At 45.8% G+C, this 23,362-nt stretch overlaps 1 protein-coding gene across 1 annotated transcript in view; it reads right to left on the bottom strand.

Moving 5' to 3' along the window:
- The window catches only part of LOC124799196 (repulsive guidance molecule B-like), a 334,484-nt gene extending 321,855 nt beyond the window's left edge, over positions 1-12,629 (bottom strand). Inside the window, exons 1-2 of the mRNA XM_047262730.1 lie at positions 12,615-12,629; positions 8,394-8,926 (exon numbers count right to left, since the gene is read on the bottom strand). Of these exons, the coding sequence (XP_047118686.1) occupies positions 8,394-8,926; positions 12,615-12,629 (548 nt within the window). The remainder of the gene's footprint in view (positions 1-8,393; positions 8,927-12,614) is intronic.
- Between the last annotated feature and the right edge of the window lie 10,733 nt (positions 12,630-23,362).

Below are 23,362 nucleotides of genomic sequence, written 5' to 3'. Positions count from 1 at the left end.
ATCATTCGCGCTGGAACGACAACAAACTACCAAACTGAAGCCAAACAGCTCAGAGGAAAATTTAAGAACACCAAGTCACCGAAAAAAGAAATGAAACATTCAGTAGCCAGCGGCAGACTGCTGAATTTTAGGTATGGTACTTTATTGTGCAGCCATACCAATAGTACTAGCAAGTTAGAACAGGAACTTAGGTTGAGACATCGTTGTACCTGTATTCGCTTCACTGTCCAGGGCTACACGTCAATGTTTTAAGAACCAGTTTTCGCTCTCTAAAATAAGCCTTACAAGTATGATGACAGAATGGTCTCAAAAGGGTACGACTTCGTGAAACTAATTTCTTTTGCAGATATCTCTATTTTTGTAATAATAATGATTTCGTGGGGTAAATGCCGGCTGCAAGTCTTTCAATTCGACTTCGAGTGTTTCTGGCCTGCCCTACTTATCTAACGCGCCAAAGGGAACCTGTAGTTTACAGCGCAATCCGAACCACGTGTCCTGGCGACTTCATGCATCGTTGAGAAGTGAAGGCTAGATTCAAGACTGAAAATTTCCGCGGTACAACCGCAATTCGATCCAGCGATCCCTCGATTTCCATGCCCACGTTTTACCGCTAGATCACCATGTCCGGCTAATATATATATATATATATATATGTGTGTGTGTGTGTGTGTGTGTGTGTGTGTGTGTGTGTGTGTGTGTGTGTGTGCACGCGTAGAATTCCTGAGCAAGTTTTCTATTCGTGTTTTATAACCTTAAGGAAGATCAAAAGTCTCTTCTCCATAAACCGAAATAAATGTTGTGAAACTTGTGTCTCTATGTTCGTCAATGAGATTCAGAGCGCAATAGGCAATGACTGAATCCAGGACTTCCTAGGAGCTGGAACTCAAGGGGGTGAAAGTATCATATGTAGGTACGGGAGTACCTCAAGGTAGTGTTATAGGAGCCTTATGGGAATGTTCGCGATACATGTAAGTGCCCTTGTAGCTAATTCGGAAACTCTACGACGCTGTTTGCAGACAGAATATTCTGTTACAGGTAGTCAGTATCTGTGACGGCAGAAGATGTGCGGGAACACCTGCACACGATCGACGCTTGGTGCAGGGATTTGCAGGTAGCTATTCCGCGTAAATAAATGTAACGCATTGCGCAAAAAGAGCTGGAAAGATTCAACAGTGCGCAATTATACCTTTGGCGATAATCATTGGTGCCAGTAATAGCGTTAACGTATCTAGGAACAAAGGTCCGAAGTAAACTTGTGGAACGATCAAATAAGTGTAGGGAAAGCAGATGCCGTTGCAGATGCAGCACATTGGTAGAACACTAAACTTGGCCAAGAAACAAATGGCTTACAACGCATTCGTTCGCCTGATCCTAGAATGCTGCTCGTCAGTCTAAGAGGATTAATGGAACGGGTGTAGAAGATACAAGGAGTGGTGCGTTTCGTGACCATCGATCAGTAAGAGAGAGAACGTTACAGAGGTGCTGAACAGTGGTACAGGCTACAAAAGAGGCGATGTTGTAAGAAGGCTGTTTAGATTTTTATATTGGTAACGCCACGTAGCGCTCTGTATGAAAATCACTGGCTGTGCTGTGTGCAGTCTGTGGCTGGTTTGCATTGCTGGAATTTGCTACTGTGGTGTTGGGCAGTTGGCTGTTAACAGCGCGCAGCGTTGCGCGGTTGGAGGTAAGCCGTCAGCAGTGGTGGATGTGGGGAGAGAGATGACGGAGTTTTGAGAGTGGACGATCTGGACGTGTGTCCATCAGAGACAGTAAATTTCTAAGACTGGATGTCATGAACTGATATATATATATTATGAATTTTGAACACTATTACGGAGCCGGCCGAAGTGGCCGTGCGGTTAAAGGCGCTGCAGTCTGGAACCGCAAGGCCGCGACGGTCGCAGGTTCGAATCCTGCCTCGGGCATGGATGTTTGTGATGTCCTTAGGTTAGTTAGGTTTAACTAGTTCTAAGTTCTAGGGGACTAATGACCTCAGCAGTTGAGTCCCATAGTGCTCAGAGCCATATGAACACTATTAAGGTAAATACATTTGTTTGTTCTCTATCGAAATCTTTCATTTGCTAACTATGCCTATCTACATCTACATTAATACTCCGCAAGCCACCCAACGGTGTGTGGCGGAGGGCACTTTACGTGCCACTGTCATTAGCTCCCTTTCCTGTTTCAGTCGCGTATGGTTCCCGGGAAGGACGACTGTCTGAAAGCCTCCGTGCGCGCTCTAATCTCTCTAATTTTACATTCGTGATCTCCTCGGGAGGTATAAGTAGGGGGAAGCAATATATTCGATAGCTCATCCAGAAACGCACCCTCTCGAAACCTGGCTAACAAGCTACACCGCGATGCAGAGCGCCTCTCTTGCAGAGTCTGCCACTTGAGTTTGTTAAACATCTCCGTAATGCTATCACGGTTACCAAATAACCCTGTGACGAAACCCGCCGCTCTTCTTTGGATCTTCTCTATCTCCTCCGTCAACCCGTTCTGGTACGGATCCCACAGTGATGAGCAATACTCAAGTATAGGTCGTACGAGTGTTTTGTAAGCCACCTCCTTTGTTGATCGACTACATTTTCTAAGGACTCTCCCAATGAATCTCAACCTGGTACCCGCCTTACCAACAATTAATTTTATATGATCGTTCCACTTCAAATCGTTCCGCACGCATACTCCCAGATATTTTACAGAAGTAACTGCTACCAGTGTTTGTTCCGCTATCATATAATCATACAATAAAGGATCCTTCTTTCTATGTATTCGCAATACATTACATTTGTCTATGTTAAGGGTCAGTTGCCACTCCCTGCACCAAGTGCCTATCCGCTGCAGATCTTCCTGCATTTCGCTACAATTTTCTAATGCTGCAACTTCTCTGTATACTACAGCATCATCCGCGAAAAGCCGCATGGGACTTCCGACACTATCTACTAGGTCATTTATATATATTGTGAAAAGCAATGGTCGTATCAGTAGTTAGTGCCTTCAGTAGTTAGAATCTTTTATTTAGCTGGCAGTAGTGGCGCTCGCTGTATTGCAGTAGTTTGAGTAACGAAGATTTTTGTGAGGTAAGTGATTTGTGAAAGGTATAGGTTAATGTTAGTCAGGGCCATTCTTTTGTAGAGATTATTGAAAGTCAGATTGCGTTGCGCTAAAAATGTTGTGTGTCAGTTTAGTGTTTATCAGAATAGGTAAAGAGCGAAATGTCTGAGTACGTTCACTTCTGCTCAGCTGTTTGAGAATCAATGTAAGAGGTTTACCAGCACAGCAATTAAATAATTTTTCGAAGGGGACGTTTTAATATGTATCACCGGAGTGATAAGAGAGGAACAGACAGCAAATGACCCATATACATCTCGCGGAATGGCGAAGTCGGGAAAATCAGAGGAAACAGAAGTCGTTCGGAGGTTAACCGAAGGGCGTCATCCACTAGCACCGTTCGCAACCGCAGTGTGGGACGTGGAATGGAGCGTAGGTGAATGCAGGCAGGGTCGGGCGGCAGACGCGGCCCGGCGTGACGGAGAATTTCCTGGGCGGGCTACCCCCGCCGCCCCCACGTTTCGTTCCGCCCCCCTGGCTGCGCCGGTGCGCTACTAATCGCAGTTAATTGCGAGCGCCGGCACTGCCGACCACAATTCCAAACCGAGCTGTCCGTGGAAAACGCATCCCGGACGAAGCGGGGCAGCGGTTAAGACAGTGGGCTCGCATTCGGTAGGACCGTGGTTTAAATCCTCCTCCGGCTATCCACATTTAGGTTCCAGAATGAGATTTTCACTCTGCAGCGGAGTGTGCGCTGATATGAAACTTCCTGGCAGATTAAAACTGTGTGCCGGACCGAGACTCGAACTCGGGACCTTTGCGTTCGCGGGCAAGTGCTCTACCAGCAGAGCTACCACAGCTTTACTTCTGCCAGTATCTCGTCTCCTACCTTATCATATCAGCGCACACTCCGCTGCTGAGTGAAAATCTCATTCTGGAAACATCTCCCAGGCTGTGGCTAAGCCATGTCTCCGCAATATCCTTTCTTTCAGGAGTGCTAGTTCTGCGTGGTTCGCAGGAGAGCTTCTGTAAAGTTTGGAAGGTAGGAGACGAGGTACTGGCAGAAGTGAAGCTGTGAGTACCGGGCGTGAGTCGTGCTTGGGTAGCTCAGTTGGTAGAGCACTTGCCCGCGAAACGCAAAGGCCCCGAGTTCGAGTCTCGGTCCGGCACAGTTTTAATCTGCCAGGAAGTTTCACGTTTAGGTTCTCCGTGATTTCCTTAATCCTTTCACCTCAATTGCCGGAATTGCTCCTTTGAAATACCTAGCTGGGTACCTCGTCGTCGAAAGGGATGATAAACCCGAATATTCCTTCTTCCATTTTCGTTGCACAGCGAGTTTTACGCGTAAAATGCCACTTATCGCAGGCTACACCAGCAACATTACCGTGCGGCACGCTTTTGGTTCACTTTGCCACTTCGGAATGTGCCGCGTGCAATAATCTGATGCTTAGCCTGTTTGCTATTCATCAACTTCCGGTCGCGACAATGTTGTGTCCGCCAATATGATTCCTCAATCAACAGTTTTTTTAAAAACGTGGGGAAATCACCGCAGATTTCTGCAATCCTCAATCTGTGGTCTAAATAACAGCAGCAGCTTAATGACGAAACCCTTACTGAAGCCAACCAACGAGAAGCACTCACTCTCCAATCTGAGTTTCGCCGATACGCGTCTACCAGAAGCGAAAGATAATGATTTACAATTCTCTCTCCCTCTGTCGAACGAACGATCCGTGAATGTCTGACCATACGGGAAAATCTTTTTAATACCCAAGCTTAGAGTACGGAAGAAGTTTTAATTCGAATGGTCTAAAAAAGTATTCACTGCGATTTTTGACCAAAACTTCGGCTTTCTCGCGCCACATATCCTTACGCAGTGACATAGCCTCGGGAAGCTCCTGAAAATGCTACCTGCGTGTTTTCTTGCCAGCTGTCACATTTTAGCGCTGTACGGGAGGTGCTCACATTGCTTCCAACATGTAAGGTATGTTTCACTACCCTGGTTCCAGATCCTTCAACTCATTAAGCATCCTAGATCCTGCCCGAAAGCGACTATCAGCATTTGTCCTCTTGCTTAACATCGACAAATATTCGTCTTGGATACCGCAGGGACACACGGGCTAACATCGACCATGTTTCGAAGTATATCTTCGCTCCATTTTTTTCCCCGCTTTGCTTCTCTCTGCAGAACTCACGAAGCCTAAACATTGAAGCGGAACAACAGTGGCAGTCTCAATCATTTTCTGGAAATATGAAGTTCAATGCTAACGCTGTACACTGACATGATCTGCACGTAGCGAAAATACAGGATGTGATCGCTAAGACAGCTAAACCATAATGTATTGACATCGATTAAATATATCGAGATGCGGCTTTCTAACGTACCCAAGAAATTTCTAGCGGTCACAGCTGTCTAATTAATACACAGACTTACTTTTCTGTGGCACTAGACAGGGGCTTCGTAGAGGGATTTAACGACACAGCATATATGGAACTTTATCAAACAGTACTCAACGTAACAGCGTTGTACGCGGGTTTAGTCACCACCCAAGAATATAAAGCTCATTAAAACAGGTCAGCACACGTCCTGGGACAAAAACGCACGTAATGTGGTCAATGTCATTTTTTTTTAAACGCAGTACTCGATACTGTCCGAGCGAGCTATATCATCATAAAAAATAGCCTCACATATGAAAGACGCCAATGCGAAAGCAACGATGAAAAGGGGACGAAACAGTTCGTACAGAAAAAGTGACCATTTTTTTCACGCTTATAAAAATTTTCCTTTGCGGGACGCACATAAATGTCGATACTGACGGAGAATTCAGCCATACCAAGTGTTAAGTGAACGAAGAAGTCGCACCTGCAGACGAGCCAAACTGTGGCCGGGCCGCGTGCAATGGACTGAAACAGGAAGGCTTGGCGAGACCGGCCTATGTGTCCGCCGCACACCGCCGACATCACGCAAACCCAAACAGCTGACCGTCTGCAGCGGCTGTTCACACTCGTGTGCAACCCTGCATCACGCGCACTGGCAGATATAGCCCAACAGGTTACTAAAATGCCTTCAGATCCCAAATTTACAGTACAAGCCACACAAGGGTCAAGAACCTTAGGTTATAAAGCGAAATGCACGCCCACAACTGTGATTATATAGGTCCGCAGTGAAACTACAGTAATCCTGACTTCAGCGCACATCTACAAATAATCACTGAGAATCCACAAAATTTAATTGTGGCAGAAATAGGCATTCCGAAATCATGTAAATATACTTCCATTAAGCAAATAATGAATCGCTGGGTGCTTTTAGCGCATGCTGTGTTGTACGCCTCACGAACATCATCCCACTGCCTGAATCATTTCTGGTCCCGACAGTTACGCATAACTATATTTAGATCTAGCCTAGCATCTATCAATAGAGATGATGTGTGCCGACGATATATTATAGCAGTACTTTCATGCGCTTCATTCTTAAGCGAGAGCGACATAGTCCTGCACGCATTAGTGTATTTTCAGTTACATTTAAATGATTCCCTGATGGAAGAGAGATGGAAAAATAGCTTCCACTTCCAGAGAGCCACAATTCACCATAGACTAAAATTGCGCCTGTGCCAATAAGACCATATTAACAAGACTGACGATGACCATTTTGGGATGGTCGATGTCTTACAACAAAACTGCGATTGAGTGTGGAAACAATTATTTTACTAAACATTGCACCTACGTTGTCTACGAACAATAAAAACTACGTCCTTCACATCTGAAAGTTTTAGTAAATAAGTAATGCAGAAGCAACAATGTAAGTACAATTTGTGCGACATAAATAGACTCGCAGTGAATTTTACAAGGAATACCACAATAAGTGGGTGGAAACCTAACGGCTGTCTTACCGCAGATGGAGCGGAAAACCAATGATTGCTCCGTAATAGAAAACAAAAATAAACGATTTTACGTGGCTGGAAATTCAGATGACTACATGACGATGTCAGTTACGAGGAGCTCTACAGATAGGTGTTGTCGGACATGTGATATTCGAAACGGGATGAGACTAAATCGAGTCAGAGCGAACATGTGTTAGTGACCGGGTGTCCGGGCGAAACCGAGGAAATTCTCGCGAGTAGAAAGCGGTCAGGTGGCGCGGCACATCTTGCGAAAGGGACCAGGTGTCACGCGCTCGTTGACCAGTGTGACAGATACTTTTAAGTACGTCCAGTGCGTGGCGCACCTTGTATAGTCTGCAGCACTATTAGCGAACCTGCGTCCTTATCCACTCTCTTACCGAGAGAAGGGGAAAAAAAATCACTGCCTACGTACCGCTGTACGAGAAACTAGACGTATGATGGTGACAGCAGATTTGTTGCTGTCTTCCTTAAATATCGGTTTGAATACACCTAACAGGTTGTCGTCGCCTTTATTCCAGAGTTTCATATTTCTAGCGCCCGAACATGTCATATTTCCGTAAGTGCTAGGACGACCTGTCAACCTAGGTGCGAGTGTCTCGATTCGTTTGACATCCAGTGTCATGTCTACTTTGAAATACTCCAGAATTGGCCCCTTTAGCCGTTTCCTTTAAAAATACACTGTGCTTTCCCAGAACCTTTCAGACAAATTGAAGTATTGCGCTCGCGTGTCTTGTAATCGATCTAAAGTCTTCGCCGCATTTCGTATTGCTTCTCAGTATTACGTCTAAATATTTAAACGATACGACCTGCTTCGGATGTTGGGCACCAAGCGGAAAGTAACGAGTGCTCTCAATATTACGGGTATTACGTCGCACGTATGGACGTTTGATGAGGCTCGCATTTAATACAGCAAGTGGTAATTTCGCCCAACTCCCATGTTACCTTAAGATCGATCGTAGTCGATAGTTTCCTGCGGACAACAGGACTGTCAGCAGACTACCTGATAGTGCTGTTGACCTTGATCTGACAACTCTTTTAAGCATATCAAGAACATTAAAAATCTTGTCACTATTCGTTGACGAACACCCGATGGTATTTTCTTTTCCGTTGAACATTAGCAGTACAGTACAACGTAATGGGTAGTATTGCTCGTAAGCTCGTTGAGTCAATCGCGTACCTTGTTCATTAGTCGACGGCAGTAGTGGTGTCCAGAGTCTTTCGGAAATTTAGGAATACGAACTCTACCAGTACAGTCGCATCTGCTGTATGATTGAAACAAGGTATTTTTCTCGGACGAATAGTTATTCCTTTCGGCAAAAAAGGTCCGCGCAGACGATTTCAGAAGTGCTCCTCTAGGCTAGTGGTTCAATGAGAGCCGCCGGCGACCGGCGACTACACACTTGCAAGTGGCGGCGACGCGACACTCGACAACACTCCACTTACCCCCGGGCGTCTGGAATGCTCGCCGCGGCGCGCAGAATCGCACCCGCCGTTCGATCGGACGCCGGCGTCTTCCGCGGTCTCTCCAGGTGCGGCGGCGGCGGCAGCGGCAGCGTCGCGACGGCACTACGCCGCTCTCTTCTGATGTCGTCGTGCAGCGGCCACACACATGACACGCACAGTTTTCCACGGCGGAGGGTAGTTGCACTGCACACTCGAGGCGAGCGGTCGGAAGAGGAAGGCCAGTACAAGTCGCGAAGGACGGCCGCTGTGTCGGGTCGCGAGACAGAGAGAGAGCACACACAACACGCCTCCTCGCCTGGCCGAGTTCCGCGCGGCACTGACAGAAGGTTCGCGGGGAAGCTCGGACGCTCGCCAGCCCGCCACCTCCCGCCGCCGCGGCATAGACTCGCGTTCCCCCACCACCGCGCCGCCGGGGCCAGTGACGCGTTAGGCTCGCCAGCCAGCGGTGTGGGGGCGGACCGGTTTCTTGCGCGGCGCGCCGCGGTGCAGACACAACACAACACGGCAAGCCGCTGCAACGCGACAAGGTGAAGACTAGCCTGCCGGGCTCACGCGTCTCCCAACTAGGAAACGACCATCTATCCACATCTACGTGACAACTCTGCAATTCACGCTTAAGTACGTGGCAGAGGGTTCATCGAACTACTTTCGCACTTCTACTCTACCGTTCCACTCTCGATCAGAGCGAGGGCAAAATGAACACTTTTAATCTTTCCGTTCGGACTCAGATTTTTTTATTTTTTGTTACGATGATCATTTCGCCCTAAAGAGTTTGGCGACAGCAAAATACCGCGTAATTCACAAAGAAAGAACAGATTGTAGTTGTTTATTAGAGACAAACTATAAAAGATAGAAACACATGCGCGTTACTGGAAGGTTCCAAGTTTTGAAAGAGCTGCGCTGTTGTCCTCGATGCTGAGTGTTCATCGCAGGTGAGGGTATCACCTGGAGTGCCCCAGGGAAGTGTGGTAGGTCCGCTGTTGTTTTCTATCTACATAAATGATCTTTTGGATAGGGTGGATAGCAATGTGCGGCCGTTCGCTGATGATGCTGTGGTGTACGGGAAGGTGTCGTCGTTGAGTGACTGTAGGGGGATACAAAATGACTTGGACAGGATTTGTGATTGGTGTAAAGAATGGCAGCTAACTCTAAATATAGATAAATGTAAATTAATGCAGATGAATAGGATAAAGAATCCCGTAATGTTTGAATACTCCATTAGTAGTGTAGCGCTTGACACAGTCACGTCGATTAAATATTTGGGCGTAACTTTGCAGAGCGATATGAAGTGGGACAAGAATGTAATGGCAGTTGTGGGCAAGGCGGATAGTCGTCTTGAGTACATTGGTAGAATTTTGGGAAGATGTGCTTCATCTGTAAAGGAGACCGCTTATAAAACACTAATACGACCTATTCTTGAGTACTGCTCGAGCGTTTGGGATCCCTATCAGGTCGGATTGAGGGAGGACATAGAAGCAATTCAGAGGCGGGCTGCTAGATTTGTTACTGGTAGCTTTGATGATCACGCGAGTGTTACGGAAATGCTTCAGGAACTCGGGTGGGAGTCTCTGGCGGAAAGGAGGCGTGTTTTTCGTGAATCGCTACTGAGGAAATTTAGAGAACCAGCATTTGAGGCTGACTGCAGTACAATTTTACTGCCGCCAACTTATATCTCGCGGAAAGACCACAAAGATAAGGGATTAGGGCTCGTGCAGAGGCATATAGGCAGTCATTTTTCCCTCGTTCTGTCTGGGAGTGGAACAGGGAGAGAAGAGGCTAGTTGTGGGAGGAGGTACTCTCCGCCACGCACCGTATGGTAGGTTGCGGAGTATGTATGTAGATGTAGATTTAGATGTTTGTTTGCAGTAACATGGCGACTACACCACAAACGAAATCATTTTGTATGTTGAAAACGCGCGAAGTTAATCCACGCGTATTCCGCCGCCGATTCAGCAAGAAGGCGCCAGTCCAAGCAAAGGGAAGAGTAGTGCATGGCCACGAACGCCTGATTAAGATGTCGAGCGTATCCGAGATGTGTTCACACGGAGCCGTCGGAAGTCCACAAGACTGCCAGGGCAGGAACTTCAACTTCCTCGCACAACGGTGTGGTGTTTTCTGAAACGAAGCCTTACAGATTGCAATTACTGCAGCAACTGCGTCCCGGCGACCATAACGGCAGGTACGAATTTTACATTTCAGTTCGCCCGACTATTGAGGGGTGGGGTGGGGGGCACTTTTCCCGAACTACTCATCTTTTCGGACGAGTCGCCATAATGTAAGTATTTGGGGGCCACAAAATCCTGGCGGCGTCGTCGAACACGAAAGAGACTCACCGAAACTGAACGTGTTTTGTGCTGTTTCTATTCACAAAATACATGTAACTTTCTTTTTGGCGGAGAAAACTCCGACCGGAATGCCATACCTGAACATGCTGCAAAATTAGCTGTTTTCTCAGTTTCAAGCAGATTCCAATGATTTCATTTTTTGTGCGTGACGGCGCCCCGACCCACTTTCATCTTATCTTAACGTCACTGCTGGACAACAAGATCGTGTTCATTGCTTTCGGCATCCCGGGTTACCACACCTCACATCTTGCGATTTTTTTCTGTAAGGTTGCGTAAAATACAGTGTCTTTGTCGTACGTGTGGCAATTACTCTCCAAGAGCCGAGAAATCGAATTGGTGAAGATATGAATTCAATAAACAAGGACCTGTTGATTCGCGCGTGGAAAGAAATGGACAGCCGTTCGATGTTTCTCGAGCGTCACATGGTGCTCGTGTTGGCTCTACGGTATAGTGTCTGTGCGAACTTACGAATTCGAACCTTCCGCTATCCGTTGAAATGCACAATGTGTTTCTGTTTTCATAGCTTGTATTAAACAACTGAAATCTGTTCTTTCTTTTTGAATCACCTTGTATTTTCGCATTCGGAAGGGAAAGTTGTTGATTGACATTTCGTAAAAAGATTTCGCTGCAACGAAAAACGTCTTTCTTTTAATGATTGCCACTCCAGCTCACTTAACATACCGTGACACTCCTTCGCCATTTCGCTATAACACAAAACGTGATGCCTTTCTTTGGACTATTTCGATGTCCTCCGTCATCCCATACCGCACAGCAATACTATAGCAGAGGTCGGACAAGTGTGGTGTAGAGAGTTTCTTTAGTGGATTAGTTGCATTTTCGAAGTGTTCTTCCTAGAAAGCGCAGTATTTGGTTCGCTTCCAATTTAAGATGTTCGTAACAACAATCGCTCCTAATTGTTACCCCTAGGTACCGGATTGAATTGACAGGCTTTAGATTTGTCTGATTTATCGAGTAACCGAAATTCGACGCATTCCTTTTCATACTTACATGGATGACCTCATACTTTTCATTATTTATGGTCAATTGCCATTTTTCGCACAATACAGATATCATGTCTAAGTCATCTTACAATTGATATTGATCATCTGATCTGTACGGTAAATGACAGCATAATCTACAAATAATCTAACAGGGCTGCTCAGATTGTATTCTAAGCCGTTTATATAAATTACAAACAGCAGAGGACCCATAACACTTACTTGGGTAACGCCAGATATCACTTATGTTTCACTCTATGTCTTTCCGTCGATTCCTACGTACTGTGACCTTTCTGAAACGAAATTGTGTATGCTGTCGCACAAATGAGACGATACTCCAAAAGTACGCAATTTGATTAGAAGTCGCTTGTGAGAAGCCTTCTAGAAATATAGAATTTGGGATCAGAGATCCCCTGTCGATAGCACTCCTTACTTCGGGCGAATAAAGAGCTAGTTGTAATGTAACTATTAAAATAACACTGCTGCTGAGTCATATTAGGTAAGAAAATAACACTTTTCACCCCATCAAAATTTTAGTAGGTTCAGCAACAGAAATGCGAGGTCCCAGCACTTACTTCGTTTTTGTGTTGCGACGAGAAAAGCATTCACTTTTTACCACAACGCTTTGCTTCTTGCTAGTAAAGTTTCAGTAAGTTAAAAAATTAATACTATTGTGCCCTGTTACTGTAGTTGGCAGCGTCAGAGCTCCATCTCGCGACGTAATTTGTTAAAAAACACAGATAGCTCCGGGCCCCAAAGTTGTTGTTCGTCCGTTTGCAGCGTCTTCGCTCCATCGTGGGAGTTCGATGTGGCAGCCGTGACTCATTAATAGCTCTATTCGGAAGGGAGCTACTCACAACGGAACTCCCCATCGGAACTCCCTCAGTTTTAATCGTTACATTGACCAGTGAAGAGCCCATAAAAAACTGAACATAGATCAAGCATGAAAACAGGAAAAAGGTGTACTGAACTGTGAAAAAAGAAACAAAAATCGAAACAGCGAACGCTCCAGACTGAAGATGTGCAACATCGTGCGAATGTGTGGTGACTGTGTGGGTGCGGTGTTAGACTGCGAAGTGGGAGACCCGTGTTCAAATCTCCTACGAGTCCGATTTTTTTTTCACAAAATTATAAACTGTCCGTCCGGTCATTGACGTGTCTGTTCGCTGTATTCGAAGTTGTGTCTGTGTCGTGGTGTAACATCCGGTTACAACAGCGAGGTGTAAAGAAGGGACCTCCAGACGTACGTACCCCTACTTGTTCTACATAATTACCAAATTTTATGACTCTTGCGTTTCGTTTTGGAAGTTTTGACTCTCGAATTCCTTTGTTTTTGAACATAGTTCACACTCGTTTAATTGTAATTTTCATTTCTGTGGGACGACTCTGCAGCATCTCGTCTGCTTTCACTGTTTATCACATTCACTTGCGACGGTAACATATTATGTCCACATGACTCATATTCTGTAACCAATGTATAGTATGACAATTGCCAAGCCTGCACATGGAGAACAGGCACGTCAATGATCGGACGAATGGTTCAAAATTTTGTGAAAGAAAAAAAGGGCCGTGAGTGAGAACTGAACGCGGATCTCTGGCTTTGTAGTCCAACTTCGTGATCACAAAACCGCGACGCCGTGGCTACTCAAATTCACTCAATGTTGCACATCTTGATCTTGGGCCGTTCAACGTTTTTACTTTGCTTCTTTCTTCGGAGTTAGGTACACCTTCCTCCTGTTTTCAAGCTTGATCTGTGTCCTCTAGGCCATTCCACCATTATATCTGAGAGGGGTGCGATGGGGAGTTTGCCAGAGGTTGGTATGTGTTCGTTCCTTCGGTTAATAAGGTAACAGGGGTGAATTGCCGAGTGGTCTGTTCCAGTGCAGGAGCCGTGACACTTTACAACTCCAAGTGTATTGTGCATTCCTGACTACAGTCCTCCACTGCGAATTATGTAAATTTGGTATACTATAATAAAGTGAAGTAAAGGAATTTCACATCGACACTTAAAAAATATTGCTACAGTAATGCGAGCTATAATGTAAGTCTCAGTGTGCTGTACGACCCACGTGGAACGTTTTGACGCACAGCGATGTTCACGTGTGGACGCTAAAGTGTATATTGCCAGGTTTATATGTTTTGTGGCTAGAAGCTTACATGCACGTCTCGTTGTAATGCAAGACTTATGTACGCGGGTGATTTGATAATGGACAAGCCGTCCGAAACTGGTCGTCAATAAATGAATTAAACTTCCTACGCAACTTCAGATGATTTCTCTAACAGTTGTTGTAATCACATGGAAGTTGCAGAAATGTTTCAACCCCTGCAATTAAATTACACTCCTGGAAATGGAAATAAGAACACCGTGAATTCATTGTCCCAGGAAGGGGAAACTTTATTGACACATTCCTGGGGTCAGATACATCACATGATCACACGGACAGAACCACAGGCACATAGACACAGGCAACAGAGCATGCACAATGTCGGCACTAGTACAGTGTATATCCACCTTTCGCAGCAATGCAGGCTGCTATTCTCCCATGGAGACGATCGTAGAGATGCTGGATGTAGTCCTGTGGAACGGCTTGCCATGCCATTTCCACCTGGCGCCTCAGTTGGACCAGCGTTCGTGCTGGACGAGCAGACCGCGTGAGACGACGCTTCATCCAGTCCCAAACATGCTCAATGGGGGACAGATCCGGAGATCTTGCTGGCCAGGGTAGTTGACTTACACCTTCTAGAGCACGTTGGGTGGCACGGGATACATGCGGACGTGCATTGTCCTGTTGGAACAGCAAGTTCCCTTGCCGGTCTAGGAATGGTAGAACGATGGGTTCGATGACGGTTTGGATGTACCGTGCACTATTCAGTGTCCCCTCGACGATCACCAGTGGTGTACGGCCAGTGTAGGAGATCGCTCCCCACACCATGGTGCCGGGTGTTGGCCCTGTGTGCCTCGGTCGTATGCAGTCCTGATTGTGGCGCTCACCTGCACGGCGCTAAACACGCATACGACCATCATTGGCACCAAGGCAGAAGCGACTCTCATCGCTGAAGACGACACGTCTCCATTCGTCCCTCCATTCACGCCTGTCGCGACACCACTGGAGGCGGGCTGCACGATGTTGGCGCGTGAGCGGAAGACGGCCTAACGGTGTGCGGGACCGTAGCCCAGCTTCATGGAGACGGTTGCGAATGGTCCTCGCCGATACCCCAGGAGCAACAGTGTCCCTAATTTGCTGGGAAGTGGCGGTGCGGTCCCATACGGCACTGCGTAGGATCCTACGGTCTTGGCGTGCATCCGTGCGTCGCTGCGGTCCGGTCCCAGGTCGACGGGCACGTGCACCTTCCGCCGACCACTGGCGACAACATCGATGTACTGTGGAGACCTCACGCCCCACGTGTTGAGCAATTCGGCGGTACGTCCACCCGGCCTCCCGCATGCCCACTATACGCCCTCGCTCAAAGTCCGTCAACTGCACATACGGTTCACGTCCACGCTGTCGCGGCATGCTACCAGTGTTAAAGACTGCGATGGAGCTCCGTATGCCACGGCAAACTGGCTGACTCTGACGGCGGCGGTGCACAAATGCTGCGCAGCTAGCGCCATTCGACGGCCAACACCGCGGTTCCTGGTGTGTCCGCTGTGCTGTGCGTGTGATCATTGCTTGTACAGCCCTCTCGCAGTGTCCGGAGCAAGTATGGTGGGTCTGACACACCGGTGTCAATGTGTCCTTTTTTCCATTTCCAGGAGTGTAGGTTCGCAGAAGAGCTTATGTGAAGTTTAGAAGGTAGGAGACGAGGTAGTGGCAGAATTGCAGCTGTGAGGACGGGTCGTGAGTCGTGCTTGGGTAGCTCAGATGGTAGAGTACTTGCCCGCGAAAGGCAAAGGTCCAGAGTTCGAGTCTCGGTCCGGGACACAGTTTTAATCTGCCAGGAAGTTTCATATCAGCGCACACTCCGCTGCAGAGTGAAAATCTCATTCTGGAAAATCCCCCAGGCTGTGGCTAAGCCATGTCTCCGCAATATCCTTTCTTCCAGGAGTTCTAGTTCTTCAAGGTTCACAGAAGAGCTTCTGTGAAGTTTGGAAGGTAGGAGACGAGATACTGGCAGAAGTAAAGCTGTGAGTACCGGGTGTGAGTCGTGCTTCGGTAGCTCAGATGGTAGAACACTTCCCCGCGAAAGGCTAAGGTCGCGAGTTCGAGTCTCGGTCCGGGACACAGTTTTAATCTGCCAGGAACTTTCATGTCAGCGCACACTCCGCTGCAGAGTGAAAATCTCTTTCTGGAACTAAATCATACCTCTTACGATGCTTTCACAGCAGATCTTTCATAACATCGTGCATCTGAGCACTGAACAGGGTAGTTGTTTTGACTCCGGAATTGAAGCCAAGACATTCTAAGTTTATCAGATCAGCTTTTCACTTTATATTGTACTGCAATTGAAGAAAAAGAAGACGATGTGCGTTTGTCAGCGCTCTGCTTAACTATAAAACCACGATAAAATGAAAAAAAAACCTCACATACGTGCTTTACTGAACTGTTTTTTGCTGTGTCATCCGAACAAGACGCGAGTTCCACCACCGCCACGGGCGGCGCTGAGGATGAAGATATCGACTTCGCCTTGGCCATTTCCGGCCAAGTACAATCAGCCAATGACCGGACAACGGACAGAAGCCTACTCGGAAGACTGAAGAGCAGCTCTCGCCCACTTGGTTATAGGTCATCGTCGTTTAGTGAACTCTTAGAAGTGAACAGACAGTTGTTGTAAATTCCATTTGCTATGTGGTCTGGAGTTTACCTACGATTATTTGCACTCAGCCATTGAGGGTCTTTTTTGTGTTATATTAGAAGCAGTGTTGCAGACTGCGTTATTCAAGTTTCAAAGATAAGTAAACTTTTTAAACTTATTTGTGTGTTTGTTACTGATTTGTTGGAGTGTTGTAGACCCTCTTTTTTGTGTTATATTACAAGCAGTGTTGCAGACTGCGTTATTCAAGTTTCAAAGATAAGTAAACTTTTTAAACTCATTTTTGTGTTTGTTACCGATTTGTTGGAGTGTTGTAGATCCTCTTTTTTGTGTTATATTACAAGCAGTGTTGCAGACTGCGTTATTCAAGTTTCAAAGATAAGTAAACTTTTTAAACTCATTTGTGTCTTTGTTACTGATTTGTTGGAGTGTTGTAGAACCTTCGTTCCCTATCCTGTTACTTGACTGTGAGGCACAGCTGTGTAATAATGACAGGGAGAAGTTGTCTTAGCGGTGTCCTGCACCAGAAGCCGCTTCACTAACTCACAAACTCGGCCTACGGTAACAACAGTGGCAACTCGGACTCCACAGCAGTAGCGACGAAGTCTTGACAAAACTGGCGACGAGGGTTTACAAAAAGAATTTTATTCACACACTTGTCTACCAGTCAGTCATTTAAAAGCCTAGTATTTTCTTTTCGTGCTTGACTTGCAAAAGTTGCGAAAATAGTAAGACCAGTAACTAAAGTTACATGGGTATACAGCTTCACACACACAGACAGATAAAAATAGTTTTTGACCCCTAATCAGGGTATCGTCAAGGAAGTAGCTCATGAAATATTCCAGCAAATATTTGACCGCAAATATTGACAATCTCTTCAAAACTTACAATTGCCTCAACCAAATATAAAATCATTAGAGTTGTTACAATTATTACCGAGAAAATAAACTGTTTGACTTTGAGTTGTTTTTGTTTCAGCTGCCACTTCTTTCCAAAATTTATCCAAAACGATCTTGTTTGTGCTCCGACAACGCAGAAATCAAACTTCTCATATCCACACTCGATATTCGCGAATAAAGCTCGCGCAGTTATTATCGACTCTCTTATTTCTGTTCAGTTATTAAATGTGGCTGAGGGTGATACTTCAATACGAACACTGCCATGGAAATGCTATATATACTTTCCGCTACTACGCTAGTGTTATTTCTCTTGTCGTTTACAGCAGTTCCAACACAAAACTGCCCTGAGAAAACTCTCAGCGAGGCGGCTGAGGGGAGAAGCTAAATCTCTACAAATCTAATGCCTTTCACTAGTGTTGGCTCCTTTCCAAACGCTACCAGCTGTAGCTAGCAGACGACACTGTCATAAACGAGCGCAACATGTCAATAAATAAGACCGTTTCAAATTCAATTATGCAAAAACATTTCAGATATCGATAATTCTTCATGTCACTCTCGTTTTTGTATACGTAGACGCAGTAATATGTGTTGGGCATGTGTTGGGCATAACATACATCGAACGAACTAAGGAACACGCTTCTAGGAACGTAGCAGGTATGTTCAACCCATACGAAAGTGTTAATGGGAACTTTCATGGGAATCCTTGAAAGAAAGGAGTAGTTCTGGTAATAGTCTATTAGGTAATATCACAGAACTTGTATTCGAAGACGACTGCAAGTGACAATTATCGTGCCATCATAGCATATCCCGCGTAGAGATAATGAGATCAAGATAAGCAAGAGTAGTGCGCTGACACAGGCACGGACAGTTATATTCCTATTGTTCAGAGCGGGAACGGAAAACGCAAGAGAATCAATAATGTTGGTGTGAAGTACCATCCGTCATGCAGAGTACATTGGGGTGCGAAGTACACTGAAGAGCCAAAGAAACTGGTACACCAGCCTAAGATCGTGTAGCGCCCCCGTGAGCACGCAGAAGTACCGCAACACAACGTGGCACGGGCTCGACTAATGTCTGAACTAGTGCTGGAGGGAATTGGCACAATAAATCCTGCAGGGCTGTCCATAAATCCGTAAGAGTACGCGGGGGTTGAGATCTCTTCTGAACACCACGTTGCAAGACATCCCAGGCATGCTCAATAAAGTTCATGTGTCGAAAGTTTGGTCCCCAGCGGAAGTGTTTAAGCCCAGAAGAGTGTTCCTGGAGCCACTCTGTAACAATTATGGACATGCGGGGTGTCGCATTGTTCTGCTGGAGTTGCCCAAGTCCGTCGGAATGCACAATGGACATGAATGGATGCAGGTGATCAGACAGGATGCTTACCTACGTGTCACCTTTTAGAGTCGTATCTAGACGTGTCAGGGGTCCCACATCAATCCAACTTCACATGACCCACACCATTACAGAGCCTCCACCAGCTTGAACAGTCCCCTGCTGACATGCGGGGTCCATGGATTCGTGAGGTTGTCTCCACACCCGTACACGTCAATCCGCTCGATACAATTTGAAACGAGACTCGTCCGACCAGGCAACATATTTCCAGTCATCAACAGTCCAATTTCGGTGTTGACGGGCCCACCTGAGGCGTAAAGCCTTGTGTCGAGCAGTCATCAAGGCTACACGAGTAGGCCTTCGGCTCCGAAAGCCCATATCGATGATGTTTCGTTGAATAGTTCGCATGCTGACACTTGTTGATGGCCCAGCATTGAAATCTGCAACAATTTGCGGAAGGGTTGCACTTCGGTCACGTTGAACGATTCTCTTCAGTCGTCGTTGGTCCCGTTCTTGCAGGATCTTTTTCCGGTCGCAGCGATGATGGATATTTGATGTCTTACCGGATTTCTGATATTCAGTTTTTTCTATAGGTATTAAGGTACTTTCTGTAAAGTCCTTTGGCCATTTTCCTATCATGCATATTTGATTACACATTTCAGTCCACTGCTTTTTCCCCTCTTTTCTCCAATGACTTTAACAGTTCCGCAGGAATCTCATCAGTTCCCATTGCCTTTCCATTTTTCATCTCCTTCATTGATGCTTCAATCTCACTAGTTTGTACTGCATTTCCTTTGTCATCATCTGCAACTTTATCTTCTTCTTCTATCCCAAGATCTTCTTCGCTTGGTCGGCTGTCTGCAGCATATAGCCATTCTATATATTCTTCCCATCTTCTCATTATTTCTTGGGGTTCACTCACCATTTTACCTTCTGCTACCTCTACGTCCTTTAATCCTTTGTTGTTTTTTCATTTTCCCTGAATGTCAAATCCATTGCTTCTTTGTACATCAAATCATATTTTCCTTCTTTCTCTAATTTTTCTATCTTGTCACACTTTTCTGTAAGCCATTTCTCCTTTGCTTCTTCTGTCTCTCTTCTTAATTCATTATTTAACCTCCAGTAATTGCGCTTCCCTTCTTCTTTGTTTACAGTTTTCCATTCCCTGCGGTAATCCATCTTGGTTATCATATCTGGTGTTACCCATTATTTCTTTACTTTTTTCCTCTCCTTGACTCCAAGTGTTTCCTTAGCTGCCTTTCTGATTCCATTTTTAAAACGATCCCACCTTCCTTCTATGCATTCCCTTTCCTGTACTTGCATCATGATTTCACAATATGCTTTCTCTAATTTTTCACAATTGCCTCTGTCTTTCCGATTCTCAGAGTTAATGTGCTCTCTCTCCTGTCCTTTCCATGTTGTTTTCAATTTATCTAGAACCTCTGCTACTACAAATATATGATCTGAATAAATATCTGCCCCTGGATAACTTTTGACACTCTTTAGGCAATTTCGGTATCTTTGTCGGCTCATTATGTAATCAATTTGATGTCTTTTGTTGTCAAATCGAGATCTCCAAGTATACCGTCGTCTTTTGTGGTTATCGAGTATTTCCACTATGATGAAGTTTTCATTGCAGTATTCCAACAATCTTTGCCCTCTCTCATTTCCTTCTCCCAATCCAAATTTTCTTAGAGCTTTTCCTCCTGGTCCTTTGCAAATGGGCTGTTTAGGTTTTTATGTTGGTAACGCCACGCAGTGCTTTGTATGAAAATCGCTGCCTTCTCTGCGTGCAGTCTGTGGCTGGTTGGACTCATTGTTGGATTATTCGCTAGTGTAGTGTTGGGCAGTTGGATGTGAACAACGTGTAGCGTTGTGCAGTTGGAGGTGAGCCGCCAGCAGTGGCGGATGTGGGGAGAGAGATGGCGGAGTTTTGAGAGGTTACTACGAGCGGACGACCTGGACGTGTGTCCGCCAAAAAAAGGAAATTTGTAAAGATAGTTGTCATGAATTGATAGATATATATATATGATGACTTTTGAACATTATCAAAGTAAATACATTGTTTGTTCTCTATCAAAATCTTTCATTTGCTAACTATGCCTATCAGTAGTTAGTGCCTTCAGTAGTTTAGAATCTTTTATTTAGCTGGCAGTATTGGCGCTCGCTGTATTGCAGTAGTTCGAGTAACGAAGATTTTTGTAAGGTAAGTGATTCATGAAAGGTATAGGTTATTGTTAGTCAGGGCCATTCTTTTATAGGGATTATTGAAAGTCAGAATGCGTTGCGCTAAAATATTGTGTGTCAGTTTAGTGATGATCAGAATAAGTAAAGAGAAAACCGTCTGAGTACGTTCAGTTCTGCTCAGCTGTTTCTGAAAATAGGGGGAGAGGAAATTATTTTGCCGACCACTAAACAAAGCTCTGAGGAAAAGACTTGCCAAATGTTGAATCTGGAGCGTTGCACTATATGGTGTGGAGACCTGGACATTGAGGAAGGAAGATGAAAGAAGATTGGAGGCACTAGGTATATGGATATGGAGAAGAATGGAAAAAGTGAAATGGGAAGACCGAGTAAGGAATGAAGACGTATTAAGAAGATGTGTAGAAGAAAGATATATGCTGTAAGTCTTCAGAAAGAGAAAACGGAACTGGATTGGACATTGTTTGAGGAGAGATTGTTTATTGAAGGAAGGAATGGAAGGAATGATGGCGGGAAAAGGGACAGAGGATAAAGAAGATATCAAATGCTGGACAATATCAAAGGAGACAAATATATAGAAATGAAAAGACTGGCTATGGACAGACAAAAGTGGAAGAGGCTTAACCCATGACAAGACCTGCCTTAAGGCAGAATACCATACTGCCACTGATATTCACGGCATACTCGTGAAATGGTCCTAAGGGAAAGTTACCACTTCATCGCTACCTCGGAGATTCTGTGTCCCATCGCTTGTGCGCCGACTATAACACCACGTTCAAACTCACTTAAATCTTGATAACCTGCCACTATAGCAACAGTAACATCTAACAATTGCGCCAGATACTTGTCTTATATAAGCGTTGCCGAGCACAGTGCCATATTCTGCCTGTTTACATATCTCTGTATCTGAATACGCATGCATATACCAATTTCTCTGGCGCTTTTGTGTAGATTGAGATGCTCTTGTGGATGTAGAATTCTCTCGCTCTCCGCTTCAGCGTTCGCTTAGGCGGCAGTCTGTTGTTTTGTGTTCGAACTACCTTCGTTATTTATCGAGTTGTGTAAAGCATGGAGTGGTATGAGGAGCATACGAGTATACACTATCTGATCAAACGTATCGGGACACATATTAGCGGATATTAATGTGGACTGTGTTGATCCTTCGCCTTCACGACGGCTTGAACTCTGCTGGGTACAATTTCGGTGAGGTGTCTTCATATGTGTGGAGGAATGGCAGCCGATTTATCCTCGAGAGCCGAAACCAGAGAAAGCAGTGATGATGTATGCTGGGGTCAGGTGCGAAGTCGATGTTCTAACTCATCCCAAAGGTGCTCCGTCGGATGGAGGTAGGGAATGTGGGTAGGCCAGTCCAGTTCAGGAATATTAATAGCCACAGACCATTGCCTCGTAGTTGCTGCTTTTTGACACTGTGCATTGTCCTGCTGATACAACAACCATCGTCTCAGAACTATTCTTCTACTGTAAGCAGTACACAATGCTGAAAAATGCATTCATAACCTTTTGCATTTAGCGTCGTCTTAATAGCAATAACATGACCACACCACAATGTCTGCCGCCGGTAGCTGAATGGTCATCGTGACAGAATATCAATCCTAAGGGTCTGGGTTCAATTCCCAGCTGGGTCGGAGATTTTCTCCGCTCAGGGACTGTGTGTTGTGTTGCCCTAATCATCATCATTTCATCCCATCGACGCGCAGGTCGCCGAAGTGGCGTCAACTCGAAAGACCTGCACCCGGCGAACGGTCTACCCGACGGGAGGCCCTGGCCGCACGACATTTACATTTTCCACACCACAATAACGGAAAACACCCCCAATACCGTAACACCACCACCTCCTCTATTGGCACTACAGATGCTGACAGGTAACGTTCTCCAGGCATTCCAGGTACCTTCCACCGGATTATCGTAGGGCGCAGCGTCATTCACCACTCCACATCACTCGTTTCCAGTCATCCAGTGTCCAATGGCGGTGCTGCTGACACCACCACAAGCCTCGCTTAGCACTGGCAGAGAAAGGTGTGACTTACGAGCAACAACTCGACCACTGTGCCCAGTTCTTTTTAACTCTGTACGCACAGTCACTGCGCAACTGGACTGTGATTCCTTCCGCTGCTTTTGCCTGTTTTCCTACAACCGCACTCCGCAGTGCTGGACCGTCCCTTTCCGTCGGTGTCTGAGGTCCCCCTGCTCTTGGTTCAGCTGCGGCTGTTCCTTCGTTTTTGCACTTCAAGCCACCGATAGACGATTTGGGCAAATCCCAGATGGATTCGTTACTCAGATGACACCCAGTGAGTAGTTTACTGCTGACCGACCCATTTTGGTGTTACTGCCTCTCTAGTGATAACACAAGACTCCCCTCCTGCTATTATATTCAAGAGTCCACCTCTCCTGACACCTGG

This window comes from Schistocerca piceifrons, chromosome 5 (assembly GCF_021461385.2).
Source record: "Schistocerca piceifrons isolate TAMUIC-IGC-003096 chromosome 5, iqSchPice1.1, whole genome shotgun sequence".
NCBI classification, from domain to species: Eukaryota; Metazoa; Arthropoda; class Insecta; order Orthoptera; family Acrididae; genus Schistocerca; species Schistocerca piceifrons.
This window is presented reverse-complemented; position numbering and strand designations above follow the sequence as displayed.